This window comes from Euprymna scolopes, chromosome 30 (genome assembly GCF_053919585.1).
Source record: "Euprymna scolopes isolate OS-2025 chromosome 30, ASM5391958v1, whole genome shotgun sequence".
NCBI classification, from domain to species: Eukaryota; Metazoa; Mollusca; class Cephalopoda; order Sepiida; family Sepiolidae; genus Euprymna; species Euprymna scolopes.
This window is the reverse complement of record NC_136511.1, coordinates 92,178,480-92,193,120: the sequence shown is the minus strand read 5'-3', so window position 1 is coordinate 92,193,120 and position 14,641 is coordinate 92,178,480. Positions and strand designations below refer to the sequence as shown.

At 36.8% G+C, this 14,641-nt stretch overlaps 1 protein-coding gene across 4 annotated transcripts in view; it reads left to right on the top strand.

Moving 5' to 3' along the window:
• LOC145254563 (alpha-catulin-like) overlaps nucleotides 1-14,641 on the top strand; it is a 709,135-nt gene that overhangs the window by 601,364 nt on the left and 93,130 nt on the right. For all 4 annotated transcript variants that reach the window (XM_080113145.1, XM_080113148.1, XM_080113146.1 and 1 more), the window contains one exon: nucleotides 13,365-13,523. In XM_080113145.1, the coding sequence (XP_079969271.1) occupies nucleotides 13,365-13,523 (159 nt within the window). The remainder of the gene's footprint in view (nucleotides 1-13,364; nucleotides 13,524-14,641) is intronic.

Here is a 14,641-nt window from a genome sequence, read left to right as displayed (position 1 = left end):
AATTAAGTTGTGGTTGTCGGCCATTCTATTATATCAGACATTTTGTTTACGTCAAAAGACCAAGAATGCATTTGTCGCTTTGAACTTATCGGACAACGCATTTTCCCATCCGAGCAAAAATATTTCATAACTTCAATTTTCGTTCGACCTGATTCACCAAATGACAATTCTCGATACGTCATATTATTGTTTTGAAATTTCGGAAAATTCATTTTTTTCCTATTCTTTGTTCTAAAACATAATGCCGAGTCACTGCGTGTGTTTCTCTCAGATCAAAAACAACCCGACTTTTCAATTGTCAAACTCACAGGTCAACTTGGCTCATAGTTTTGCCAATTGCGGGTGTGAAATCTCCAACCCTCCGGCTCCTGCATAACTATGATTTCGGCCATTGTAGATCAAACGCCTGTGTATTTTGGCTAAAATATTTTATGCATTCTTTTTCGCTTTTGAAGTCTAGAATGTGATTTAACCTCTCGCTACAAAGGCACTCTTGCCGCCGCCATCTCAACAACAGACTTAGCTCAGAATTTATTCACAAAAAAAAATTAATAATAATTTTTATTCCTTCAACCCGATCATCGTCCGGGAACAAAAAAATTACTTTTAACCAAAAGAAACGTCACATCAACCCTACAGGTCTGATGTGGCCTCTCTTTAGTGTTACAGCATCAATTGAAATAAATGGCGCTCGTCTTCAGGAGGCCTCAAGTTTTGACAAGCTTCTTGGCTTGACCGTTACTCCTGATCTTAAATGGAACACATACATCAAATCTGTTGCCAAAGCCGCTGGAAAAATGGTGGGATCTTTCTATCGATCCAGTAGATATCTCACTGCTGATGCAATTCTCTATCTATATAAGAGCTAGGTAGGCCCAAGGATGGAGTATTGTTGCCACATCTGGGCAAGAGCTGCTAGAAAGGACTTGTCCTGCCTTCATAGAGTTCAAGATAGACGCTGTAGCCTCGTAGGGGATTTCCTTTTCTCTTCCCGCACAGAAGAGATGTTGCGAGTTTTTCTCTGATGTATCGTTATTTTCATGGAAAGTGTTCGAATGAGCTCCAGTCTATGGTCCCCCCTCGCCAAACTTTCACAAGAAACACTCGTCTAGCTGAAAACACTATCAATAATTCCTCCCCTCTTTATCTGTGCCTAAACCTAAACGTAGATTCCATGAACAAAGCTTCTTTTTTAGAACTGCACGCCTGTGGAATTGTCTTCTGTTTTCCTGCTTTCTGGCTGACTACAATATGGTTGTGTTCAAGTCTAACGTAAACAAGTTCTTGATTAGCCGTTTCATATAGGTTAACAAATTAACCGAATTGATTACTATATTGCCCAATTTCTATTGTACACTCTGTAACCCTTATCCTCGAGTGACCTCTTGGCCTTGATGATGTGGTGATGTCCGTGTAAAAAAAAAAAAAAAAAAAGTATGTCAAAACAAATATTTTAACCATGAAGTAAACATGCAGCATGAAATTAATAACAATTTAAGGAGTTATTTAAAATATTATCTAAAATATAAAGCAAAAAGGGCGGACGTATATGAATGCTACCCCTGTAACGAAATACACATCGGCTCCAATGTTGTATATTGTTTGACTAGGGGAGAAGTTATTATTTTTACAAGGAAACCATTTTTGAGTGTGTGACCTAGTTTTTTAAATTATTTATTTTGGCTTGAAATTTGCACATGATTTTTGTTATTTTTATTTTATTTTATTTTTTTTTTTAAATATTGTTCTTTTTGCCGGAGTTCATATAATTATTAACAGGAAAATTGGTGAAAGTCAAAACGGAATCCACACTATTTTTAAATATTATTTTCAAGTTTAATTAAAGTTTTACGATACATGGTTATTTTTTATTTAAAAATCCGCTCACTGGTGTTTGCACCAACAATATTGAAGCCTACTGGTCTTGTATTAAAAGAAGACTGAAATACATATCGGGATCAGTAGGAGAAATGAAATGATCTCATGTTGATGAGGCTATGTATAGAGAGGCTTACAACATGAAAAGTGAAAAAATATTAGACAACTTTGAAACATTTTTAGAGCATGTTCATGAAAAATATGGTAATTAAAAAAATCCCTTTGTGAAAAAACATGTTTGGATCAATTGAAATTTTTATTTTTGAATAAAAAATAATTATTAAAACAAAAACAGTAGTGTTCTCGTCGGGATGTTTTTATTTTATTCAACAAGGTAAAAGGTACTCATGATGCACTTGTTGAAATAATGACATTATTTAGAAAGCTATTCTTAACATGGAGACGGGATAATGTTGTGTACCTATTCTGTACTTTCACCTAACAATTTAATAAAAACAGGTATCGTAAGACTTTAATTAAACTTGAAAGTACTATTTAAAAATAGTGCAGATCAATAAGTGCACTAGCATCAAATAATATTTCACTGTGTTTCAATCTACGACATTCGATGAGAGGTACGTACTCGCTAAAGCTTTTTGTTTATTGCTACAAGTGCTAATTTTGACTTTCACCAATTTTCCTTTAAAAAACAATTAGAAACTCTTCAAACATTGAGCGAGGCACTTAAACTATTAAAAAACAATTAGAAACTCTTCAAACATTGAGCGAGGCACTTAAACTATTAAAAAACAATTAGAAACTCTTCAAACATTGAGCAAGGCACTTAAACTATTAAAAATCAATTAGAAACTCTTCAAACATTGAGCGAGGCACTTAAACTATTAAAAAACAATTAGAAACTCTTCAAACATTGAGCGAGGCACTTAAACTATTAAAAAACAATTAGAAACTCTTCAAACATTGAGCGAGGCACTTAAACTATTAAAAAACAATTAGAAACTCTTCAAACATTGAGCGAGGCACTTAAACTATTAAAAAACAATTAGAAACTCTTCAAACATTGAACGAGGCACTTAAACTATTAAAAAACAATTAGAAACTCTTCAAACATTGAGCGAGGCACTTAAAACCATTAACAAAAAAATAATGGTACCATAAGTGCATAAGCACCAAATTTTGTTTGTTTTGTTTTGCTTTTTGTTTGTTTGTTAAATCTGACAAAAATAAATAAATAAATAAAAATAACAAAAGAATACAAAAACAATAAGAAAAGTGTATCGCAAAACTTTAATTAAACTTGAAAATAATATTTTTAAGTAGTGCGGATTACATTTTGACTTTCACCAATTTTCCTGTTAATAATTACATAAACTCCGGCAAAAAAAAAAAATATATATCCATCCCCGCAAAACAAAAAAAATAACAAACAAACAAAAAAAAAACCCAGATAAAATCATAATAACAAAAATCAGTGAAGCTTAGATAAGTAGGTCCCGCAGACAAGCCTCATTCTGACTTTCAGAAAATTAAGGTAACAACCGGTGAAGCTACCGAAAAGTAACCCTTTTGAATGAAGATGGATATAAACAATATTTTTAAAATTAATTTCTTAATTTTACTTAAAGATATATAAACAAAATATTTTAGAAAATAATTTCTTAATTTTAAATAAAACTTGATTGTAAAGACACTTTTTCTAAAGATAAATATTGAAAAAATATTGCAAAGTGTTTACATAACTGGTTCTTTGGGATAATAGGGGCGTCTGAAACACCCCTTCGAAAACGAAAAAAGCTTTAGTGTTTTTACTATTTTAAAGCGTTTTTTTCTTTTTTTTTAAAGTTTGAAACACAAGTAGTGGCTAGTTAATTAGAACAACAAGTGTGCATGGCGAGAATTCTTCAGGGTTTAAATGTATTGTAATGCTTTTATGGTGGTTCGAAAAACGTTTTCAGTCGCCATATTACTTCCTATTTACTTGCCTACCCACGAGGGCAGAGTTAGACACAAGGTCGGTTTTTAATGTAGGGAAACATTTATTACTAAAAAACGAAATGGTGAAATATAAAAGCAAGTTAAGCTAAAAGTAAAAAAAAAAAAGAAAAAAAGTTGTTTTAATTCAAAGAATTAAAGAAAGAAAAAATTCAAAGAAATTTCGAAACTCATTAAGATAAATAAAGATTACCTTTAAAGTAGTTAATAAAATTCTTGTACATCATATTAAATATGATGAAACGTTCTATGACGTTTTTATCATAAATTTTTGAGAGCATTAATCTCACTTCAAACAAACAGTTCAACATAAAAATATAAGAGAATCGTAATGAAAGACTTGCAAGTCTAAGGTATTTTTTAATGATGCGAGTCCGATACTCCTCAAAATACATAATTCTTATGATTAACGATTCTGATTAATCGTTCCACCACTAGTTTCTACCTTGGGAAATAATGTGTTAAGTAAACTGTATACCCATTACCCCTTATCCTTGAGTGGCCTCCGGGCCTTGATAAGTAGTGATTCTTGTGTGAAAAAAAAAAAAAGGACAAATATGTCATGCTTTGAGTATTTGCTCTTTTGTGATAAGCAAATTATCTGAGCGGGAGGGGAAAATTATAAGTTTCACTTAATTTGGCATAATCTACATATCTATGAGGAGCATGCAATAAGTAATGCCCCTGACCCACTTCCCATTGCAGTAGAGCAACGAAACTTGGCACAGTTATTAGTCTTTCTCTGCCTAGGAACCACCCAGAGTTATGCATTTCTCCCATTGTTTGATGCAGCTCTGGAGACCATTTTTGTAGAACACCCCAGGTTGGTCCTCCAACCACGACGTGACTTCAGAAATCAAGGCTGCATCATCTGGGAAACGTTTTCCTTTCAAAAACAACTTCATGGCTGGGAAGAGGTGAAAGTCAGAGGGTGCAAGGTCAGGAGAGTAGGGAGGATGGCTGAGAATTTCATAACCATGCGCCCTTGCTTCTGATCTGGCAACATGCGAGTTGTGGACCGGAGCGTTGTCCTGCAGGAGGAGGGTACCTTTGCTGATCTTGCCCTGCCTCTTGATTTTGATAGCTATCCTTAATTTCCTCAAAAGTGAAGCATAATAGGCTCCTGTAATTGTGATACCCTTTGCCAGGAAATCTGTCATTATTACTCCGTCCTGGTCTCAGAAGACTGTGAGCATGACCTTGCCAGTGGAGGGCTGCACCCTTGCCTTCTTTGGAGGTGGTGAGTCCCAAGTGCTTCCACTGCATTGGCTGGCTTTGGTCTCTGGATCATAGTGATAGACCCATGCTTCATCCTGTGTAATCAGTCTTTTTAAAAACTTTGACTCACGTTCTTGGCACATCTTCAAATTCATCCTCGAGCACTCGACGCTTTCTCGCTTCTGGAATGGTGTGAGCAACCTGGGAATCCATCTGGCAGACACCTTATGCATTTGCAAATGGTCATGAATGATATTTTCCACAGACCCTGTACTAATCTTGACATCTTGGGCTATTTGGCGAATAGTAATGCGCCGATCTTCCAAAATGGCAGCCTCAACTTGACGGACAGATGCCTCATCAATGGCATAAGGGGGCGACCAGGTCTGGGAGCTGTTTCCACAGACTTCCGGCCATGTTTGAATTCACGATGCCAGCGTTTTACAAAGTCATATGATGGGGCATTATCACCATAAGTTTCTTTCATTTCATCAAAAGTCTTCTGTGGTGTGTGTCCTTTCAAATATTAAAACCGGATCACTGCTCGACATTCAACAAGCTCCATTTCACACCTGACTCAGTTCAAACACCTGTAAAACAGAAACCACAATTAATTCAGAGCTGTAATTTGCCACATAACCCGTAGAAATATAACTCATTGCATATGCAAAATTTCAACTAGATCAGACAACTGGAAGTGGGTTAGGGGCATTACTTATTGCACACCCATCGTATAAAAGTGAAATTGTTTGTGTGTGTATGTCTGTGTCTGTGTGTGTACATTTTCCTACCAAACTACTCTGTCAGTTTTCAGTCTACAGACTCGAGATTTGACATAAGGGGTATTGAGATTTGGGAAAATCTTTTTAATACGAATTCCGAATCACTGAACTAGTTGTTCTTCTTATAACTGGAAAAAACACCTAACAGCTAGCTATGAAATTCCAATATACATTTTATCTCCAATACGACTGCCTTTGTCTGACCTGCATGCTAAAAAAAAAATAAAATAAAAATCTAGAGATCTACTGTTATTTGTAAGTAAATAACCCCTTTCTCTTGAACGCTAACAATCTGCTCCTTCCCACCAAGCCGCCACTAAACTCCTACATTGCACAGCATTTGTAGTTGAATCTCTAACTTCCAGCCCCTAACCCTCACATGCTAACTGCTTAATTGTCATCACTAAACATCTATACATTTCTACCTCTATGACATGCATTAGAGCTCACTTCTATCCAGGTAGGTATTTAACAGCCAAAGTATGTACTCAGAAGCAAAGCGATCTGCATTACATAAGTATGTCTCCTTCTAGAGAGTTTTGCAACGATTAATATGAAACAGAACCGATACTCCTTGTTATGCAAAATGTCCCATGACTCTTACTTGAAATCTGAAATTATCTTCTCTTGATAATAGAAACACACTTTATACCTACAACTTCAACTCTATTCGCATCTACTGAAAACCTGCCCATATATCTATTTACCTAATTACACATGACTCAAAACTTACTGTTTTATCCATACTATATTGCACTTACATCTTAACCTTCCTATCATCTAAAATAGTTTGGGCACAACTCGTAGTTCAATTCTTAATACCTACTCATACTGTAACGTTATCCTAGACCTAAGCTAACATAAATAAAATAAATAAAAAGGGTAAGACTCAAAACACATTATCTCCTCTCTAACAAGCCTTCTTACAATCATAGATGCTTACACTGCATGAGCTCCACTCACCCCCTTTATCCCGTAACAATGAAATAGCAATGTCCCTAAATCACTTTGAGGAGTGTAACTAATCAGCAGAGATATAACCTCTACAAACTAATCCATTAACATTAACTAATCACACGGGGTCGCAGAAATACCTGGATTAAAACCCAGGCACAGAGCAAACCCTCTCAGTGCTGACGAACCCAGTAGATCTAGGAGAAGGAAAACTCTGAAACTAAACCAAAGGGGAGGGAGGCCTCTTCAGTCTTGGATGACAACCTTCCTAGAGCTGGTGACTCAAACAAATTACCGGTTTGCAAACCTAAACTGCTTAAGGATGTCTATCGCCTGGCTTCCATACTCCTTTGCCTATTAGTCAGGCGCAGAGACACTATCACAGTGATTCGACAGAAACACCCAGCGGTAGATCTTGTTTCTTGTCTAGGGCAACGAACACCATTTTCCCACTCCCAACACCCCCCCCCTAAAATTGGGCACTTGGGAATGCTTGAGTACCATATATGCCTGAGCAATTAGATTGGGTTGACCTTCTTCTTGAGGGTACCGGATTGACAGTTCCTGGCTGCTGTTTCTGACTGGTAGTACAGGAGCCCTAACTCTTTGGTAGCGCTTAGAGCGGCTGCTCCATCAACAGTTGTATAATATCGGGATGTTTGTAGTGCCATGTCGCGCATGGAAAGGGACCCTGCACTCATCCCCGGTGGCCTTTCCTGAGGCCACAATCCTAATTGAAGAAAGGTCAGTTGATGGTCTACTTGTGATGCATGTCTGGTGCTCTGCATAACCTCTTGTTCAGCTCCCCCTTACCTAAACTGAAATTCTTTAAAAAATATGATGACAGTACAATCTAAAAATAAGCTTAAACCAGGCTTAGGGTCAAACAAATCCAACTTGCCTCCTCCCTTGAGGCATGCATTCACAAATATCCGTGGGCTTAGAACTAATTTAGCTGATGTTGAAGCATTTCTCCTAACAAATACACCGGACATCTTAGCACTAAGTGAGACTAACCTACACTCCTCCATCCCCTCTAACTACTTTAACATGGCTGGATATCTCCCACTACCTGGATATCTCCCACTCTGCCGTAAGGACTCTGACAGACACATGCACGGACTTGGAGTTTACATTCGTAATACCCTTCCCCTGACTAGAGAAAAACACCTAGAATCGGATGATCAAGCCTTTATGTGCTTTAGACTAAACATGCAACACAACATTAGCTACTTTTACTTTCTCTACTGCTCTCCCTCAACCTAGGACTGCACCCTAATAAACAAAGTCTCTGACAGTATAGACACAGCACTCTCCCTCAACACTAGCACACAAGTACATGTATTTGGTGACTTTAATATCCACCACAAAAACTGGCTTAGATTCTCTACTTACACAGATGCAGCAGGCAGCACAACTCATAGCTTCTCTATATCTCACTCCCTATCACAAATTTTTACGTTTCCAATCCATTTCCCTGACCAGGAAGAACAACACGCATCACTTCTAGATCTGTTTTTGACCACAGTTCCCAATGATTGTATAATGAATGCCGACAACCCACATGGGAATGCTAATCATGCAGTGATAATGGTTGAAATCGCCCTAAACTCTAGTGCTGAAACTGAAGAGCCAGTGCTCAAAACAATGAGATATTATAAAAAGGCTGACTGGGAAGCCATCAGAGATGTGATCAGAGATGCCCCATGGGGAAATATTTTTCTCTTCCTGCTGAACAGTGCGCAAACAAGACCACTGACTGGTTCAAAACTGCAATCAAAGCGCATGTTCCCATGCGGAAATTTTATAGTAAGCCCCACTCTCCCCAATGGTTTACTTCAACTTGCGCAACTGCCATTGCTCAAAAGCAGCATGCATACCGCAGATTTAACCGACATAAGTCCAGTTCAAACAGAGTGAAGTATATAGAAGCTAGAAAAAACGTTAAGAAAGAAATAGCGACAGCTAAGAGAGAATTTACGGAAACCTCTAAAAAATGCATCGAAGCACAAAAACTAGGAACTCGAGACTTCTGGAAAATCTACAATAGTGTAGTAAATAATGGGCAATCAATAATTCCCCCACTAACCAACGATCATGAGGTTGTTTCCTCAGCAACCGAGAAGGCTAACATGCTTACAGTCGGTTTGGCTCAAACTCCACACTGGACCCTTACCTGACTTTCCTATGTGAACAGACACCACGCTAGATGATCTGAAAATCACCCCTGCTCAGGTGCATGCTATCATAAAAAACCTTGACACTTCAAAAGCATGTGAACCCGATCTCATCCTAGCTGTGCTATTTAAAAATGCTCAGCCAGAGTAGCTCCAGTTCTCTCCAAACTCTACAACAAATGCCTTAATGAATCTTGCTTTCCGGGCTGTTGGAAAACTGCTTCTGTGGTACCAGTATTCAAGAATTCTGGCGAAAGAACTGACCCATTCAATTATCGCCCTATTAGCCTCCTCCCACTTTTTGCCAAAATATTTGAGTCCATAATTAACTAAGCTTTAGTCCATCACCTTACAGATGCTAAACTTCTGACTGACCAACAATATGGATTTAGACAAGCCCGTTCCACAGCAAACATCCTAACTGTAATCTCTGAATGTATACACCATTCACTGAACAAAGCGGGGGAGGGCAGAGCGGTAGCTCTAGATATATCTAAGGCTTTTCACAGGGTATGACATGAGGGTCTCCTCAGGAAAATTAGATCATATGGTATCACTGGTAGAATACTTAACATAATTAAATCCTTCTTAGATAAGAGAAAAATCCAGGTTGTCCTAGACGGTTGTACATCTAAACAATATGATATAAATGTGGGAGTGCCCCAGGGGCCTATCCTTGGACCTCTACTGTTCCTGATATTCATAAATGACCTCCCCGACAAAATTGCCTCTGCGATGGGTATATATGCTGATGACAGCACACTCTATAACAGGCACGACAGGAAAACAAATGAACACATATCTAAAGAAATGGCAGAAACACTAGAGAATGACCTCCACTCTGTAGTGGAATGGGGACAAAAATGGATGGTCACGTTCAATGCCGCCAAGACTAAACTAGTTTCATTCAATAATTACAAGAAACCCTCTCTACCACCTATAGCAATGGCCAACGACTCTTTATCTGAGAGTACATCTTTCAAACTCCTTGGCCTAACGTTCACAGGAAACATGAGTTGGAACAATTACATTGAAGGCATTGCCAGAGCTGCTGCAAAGAAGGTGGGCTCTCTCTACTGTGCTAGAAAACTACTAATGCCCGAAAGTATACTGTACCTCTATAAGGCCACCATTCGCCCATGTATGGAGTATTACTGTCATATTTGGGCTGGTGCATCTGCTACTAGTCTCTCGCTCCTTGACAAGGTTCAAAAGAGAGTCGCAAATCTGATAGGCCCTGAACTGGTATCTAACCTTCAGCCTCTGTCCCATCGATGAAACGTTGCATCCCTCTGCCTGTTCTACAAGTGTTTTAGTGGGGAATGTTCTGACGAACTGCAAACTCTTGTGCCCCCATGATGTGAACACCCTCGACAAACCCAACAGGCTGCTAAATCCCACCCCCACACTGTAGAGATCCCTAGATGTAAAAGATCTTTCTACTCCAGTAGTTTCTTCCCCAGAACCGCTAGACTTTGGAATTCCATTCCAGGTCCCTGCTTCTCCAACTGTACTGACGTGCAGAAGTTCAAGTGTAACGTGAACCGACATCTTGCTGCCCAAATCCTTACATAGTACCCCAGTAGTTGTTGCCCCTGATAGTAGCCCCCTACACCAAAGTGGCAAAGTGCCTTGTTTGGGGTGAAAATGTAATAAAAAAAAAAAAATTTTTTAATCAGTTTTTGGCTAGAAATTTGGCTGTCAAGGGGTCAAAGTTCAACGATTTGACCTTTGAAAACTCTACCGAACTTCTCCGCTAATTTTGGGTCTAAACATTTGAAATTTTAGATTTAGGTTACTTGGACATGGATCAAAATTTTAATTTATTTCAGCCCAAAACAATAAATGTTAAGGGGTCAAAGTTTTAAAAAATTGACCTCTGCTGTTTGTACGAAATTACTGAACCCATTTTTGGTCTAAACATTTTAAATTTTACATAAAGTGTATTCAGACATAGGGCAAGCTTTTTAATCAGTTATTGGCTGAAAATTTGGCTGCCAAGGGGTTAAAGTACAAAAGATTTGACCTTTGCTGTTTCTAGCAAACTATTCAGCCAATTTTGGGTCTAAACATTTGAAATTTTACATAAAGGATATTCAGACTTGCAGCAAGCTTTTTAATCAGTTTTTGGGTGAAAATTTGGGTGCCAAGAGGTCAGAATTGCAAACTCTACCAAACTCCTCCGCTAATTTTGGGTCTAAACACTTGAAATTTTAGATGTAGGTTATGTGGACATGAGTCAAACTTTTATTATATATATATGTATGCACATAAAGTCATGAACAGTACATAGGGTCCGAGCAAAGTCAGGCTGAACTGCTAGTACATTACAATTTTCATTTTTTTTTTTTTTTTTTTTTTTTACACAGGCATTACCACATTATCAAGGCCAAGAAGCCACTCGAGGATAAGGGTTTAAGAGTGTACAGTAGAAATTGGACAATACAGTAATCAATTCGGTAAATTTGTTAACTTATATGGAACAGCTCATCAAGAACTTGGTTATGTTAGACTTGAACACAACCATATTGTAGTCAGCCAGAAAGCAGGAAAACAGAAGACAATTCCACAGGCGTGCATTTCTAAGAAAGAAGCTTTGTTCATGGAATCTATGTTTAGGTTTAGGCACAGATTTTTTGGCAGAAAGAACAATGAGAGTAAGGCTATGCTGTTTTGTTATTTCATTTGTTTGTTTTAAGTAATTAACTTATTGCTGGGGCCAATCACTCTTAAAAATAAGAAAAAAACGTAATGGCAGTAGGAAAGAAGATAAACACAGATGAACAGTGTAAAAAATTGTATCGAAGGTACAAAAAAAAAAAACTCAGATAAAAAGAAAATTGGTAGTACTGTAGGATGTCGTTGGTAATTTTAGTAGGAGGAATAGGTTTGGTGACATCTCTGTAAACTGGACAGCAGTGTTTGAGATATGAAATGCTTCTGATAGGTTCAATTCGAGTATACGTGATCAAGAACTGAAGCAACAGAAGATTACTGCTGGGTGCAGTATGTAAATGTAAACTAGAAAGCAGGAACTGAAAAGACAATGTTGCCAGGTGCAGGAGCTACAGGAAGATGTTGAAGTAAATGCAGGAGAATGGTTGTAGGTGCAGGAATATTATCGTCAGGAACTGGAACTATAGAAATATTGTCAATTTGTGCCAGAAACAGAAGTATGTTGGAAGATGCAGGAGAACGTCCACTGGTATAGAAAGTACATCAGTAGGATCAAACTGCAGATGTTGAATGATAAATCGGTTGATAACTGTTGTAGTTTCTGTGACAATAATGATGATGTTGGTGATGGCGTGCAATCATTGTTGAAGAGGAGAAGCCTGCTGCTTGCCGTAATATTAGGCAAAGATGTGAAAAATGGTGTGGTTTGAGGAAATGATCAGGAGCAAGGCACTGAAAGAGCAGTTGAGTGAAAGAATGCACCTTATTATATACTTTATTTTCAGCTGCTACAACACTGATGAAATCTGGTTGGCTTGAGTTATGATGTGTGTAGAAGAAAGTGTGCTGATCTTTGTCACACAGGTTAAGGCATTCAAAAGTTAAGCATCCAGTTTTTGTTAGAATGTTGTCATATATGATGGCAGAACTCTAAAAGCTAATGTATTCAAGGATCAAACATTCAAGTTGGTAGGAGTTTCGAGTCATAAACCATGTCAGCACAACAAATTTAAAGCAAACAACAATGATTTATCATAAAGAAATAGTAAATACAATAAACTTTCAAAACACATGCACACATTTTTTACTTTTTTTATTTTTATATTGTAAATATTAACTTTTTAATTAAAGCTGTAATTTTATCTCAAATTTATTGGCAAACAATAGCAAAATGCAAGAAGCTATGTAAAATGACAGTTAAGATATGTACATCACTATTTAGGCTGAATATTTGTTCAAGACAACTTTAAATATGGTAGACATCCTCTAGTAATCTGTTGTAACAAAAACACAGAATGCTGCCTTTCCTAAATTGAGACAAATTTTCTATTGTACATCTTTTGCTGGATTTTGTAAGAATCACTTGTTTTACATTTTATTTTTCAAATAATTAAAAAAAATAAAAGTTTTTATTTTTACATTGAAGTTTTTCTGATAGTCTGTCAATTTACCTATCAGTAATTTTAAAATAGCATCTTCATGAGTCTGTCATACTTAGGTTTGAATAGCATTTTTGTGTCTATCATTTTATCATTCTTAAGTTTGAAATATCATTTTCTTTGGTTTGTCTCACTTAAGTTTAAAATAGCATTTTCATTATCAAATATAAATTGAATACACCTTAATAATAGCAATCCTTATTATATTTTAAAATTGTGAACTAAATATAAATAGATGTTTCTTCTTTATTTTCATAGTTGTTAAGCTTTATGTAATTGTTTTTCAGTTGCAAGACACCACAATGGACCAAGCATCTGAGCTTTTCAAAATAAATGAAGACCATGATCTGCTGAGAGGATTGAAGCTTCATGGTTTAGCTGGATGCCCTGATAAAGTTGATGAACTCTCTGTCAAATTTAGAGAACATGCTGATCAATTAGAAGAGGTAACGTGGACTTCTTTATTATCAACTTTCAAATATTAAGTTGACAGACATTGCATAAAAGTTGTATTGCTGTCCATCTACATTTTCAGGTTTCATGGATTTTCTTATTTTTTTTCTTGATGTGGGTATACAATAGCACTTCAGCTTTCATGTTGATGTTTGAAGAATAAATTCGAATTCTGATGAGAAAAAAATCAACTCCATATGTCATTCACATCATCATCAGGATCGCAAGAAATACCATTTTTTTAATTTGTCCACAACATTGTTTATCACATACAACATTGTTTATCACATACAACATTGTTTATCACATACAACCAACTGCTTAGCATTTAACAATGAGCAATTAGAGTAAGAAGTTTCTTTCTTCACCAATATTTAAAAAAATATTTTCAAAGACAACAGTGGCAGAAAATGCAATGCTACATTAAATAGCACTACCAATGTGACTGATTACCATAACTTGATCTGAGGTGAAAAAGCAGCTCTGTCCTTGCAAGGTTCAGATGGACTACATCGAATAATTTGATGAGCTGTTACACCCAAACTAGATGAACCTCTAGCAATCCTTTCCCTGAGTATCTAAGTTATTCCTGCTGATTGGCCCTATCTTTAAAAATGGTGACAAAGAACACTCAATAAATTACAGACAAATGAGTCTCATCTTTATCATCTCCAAATTCATGGAAACTCTACTCAGGTGAGCAATTTTGGCTCATATTACACCCTTTGCTGCTATCTCTTGATCACAACATGGTTTTATGTTGAAATATTAATGTCTCACAAATTTACTTGTGATGGAAAAATGGGTCGCCAACATAATGAATGATTTAGATACTGCTGACATTTTCTTTTTGGACTTTGCTAACATCTTTAATTATGTTAATCACAGTCTATTTCTATATAAACTCAACAACTATGGCCTCTGAATCAGTTATGGAGTTGATAGGTTCCTGTTTTGGTGATAAGTAGCAGCCTCTCATCTGAAATGGATATATGTAGTGGTGTTCTCTAAGACACTATACTGAGTCCTATTCTATTTTTACTCTGCATTACCATGTTGGACATGATTTCTGAAAATGTGCTTAAATGGGACTTGTATTTCTTATTCAACA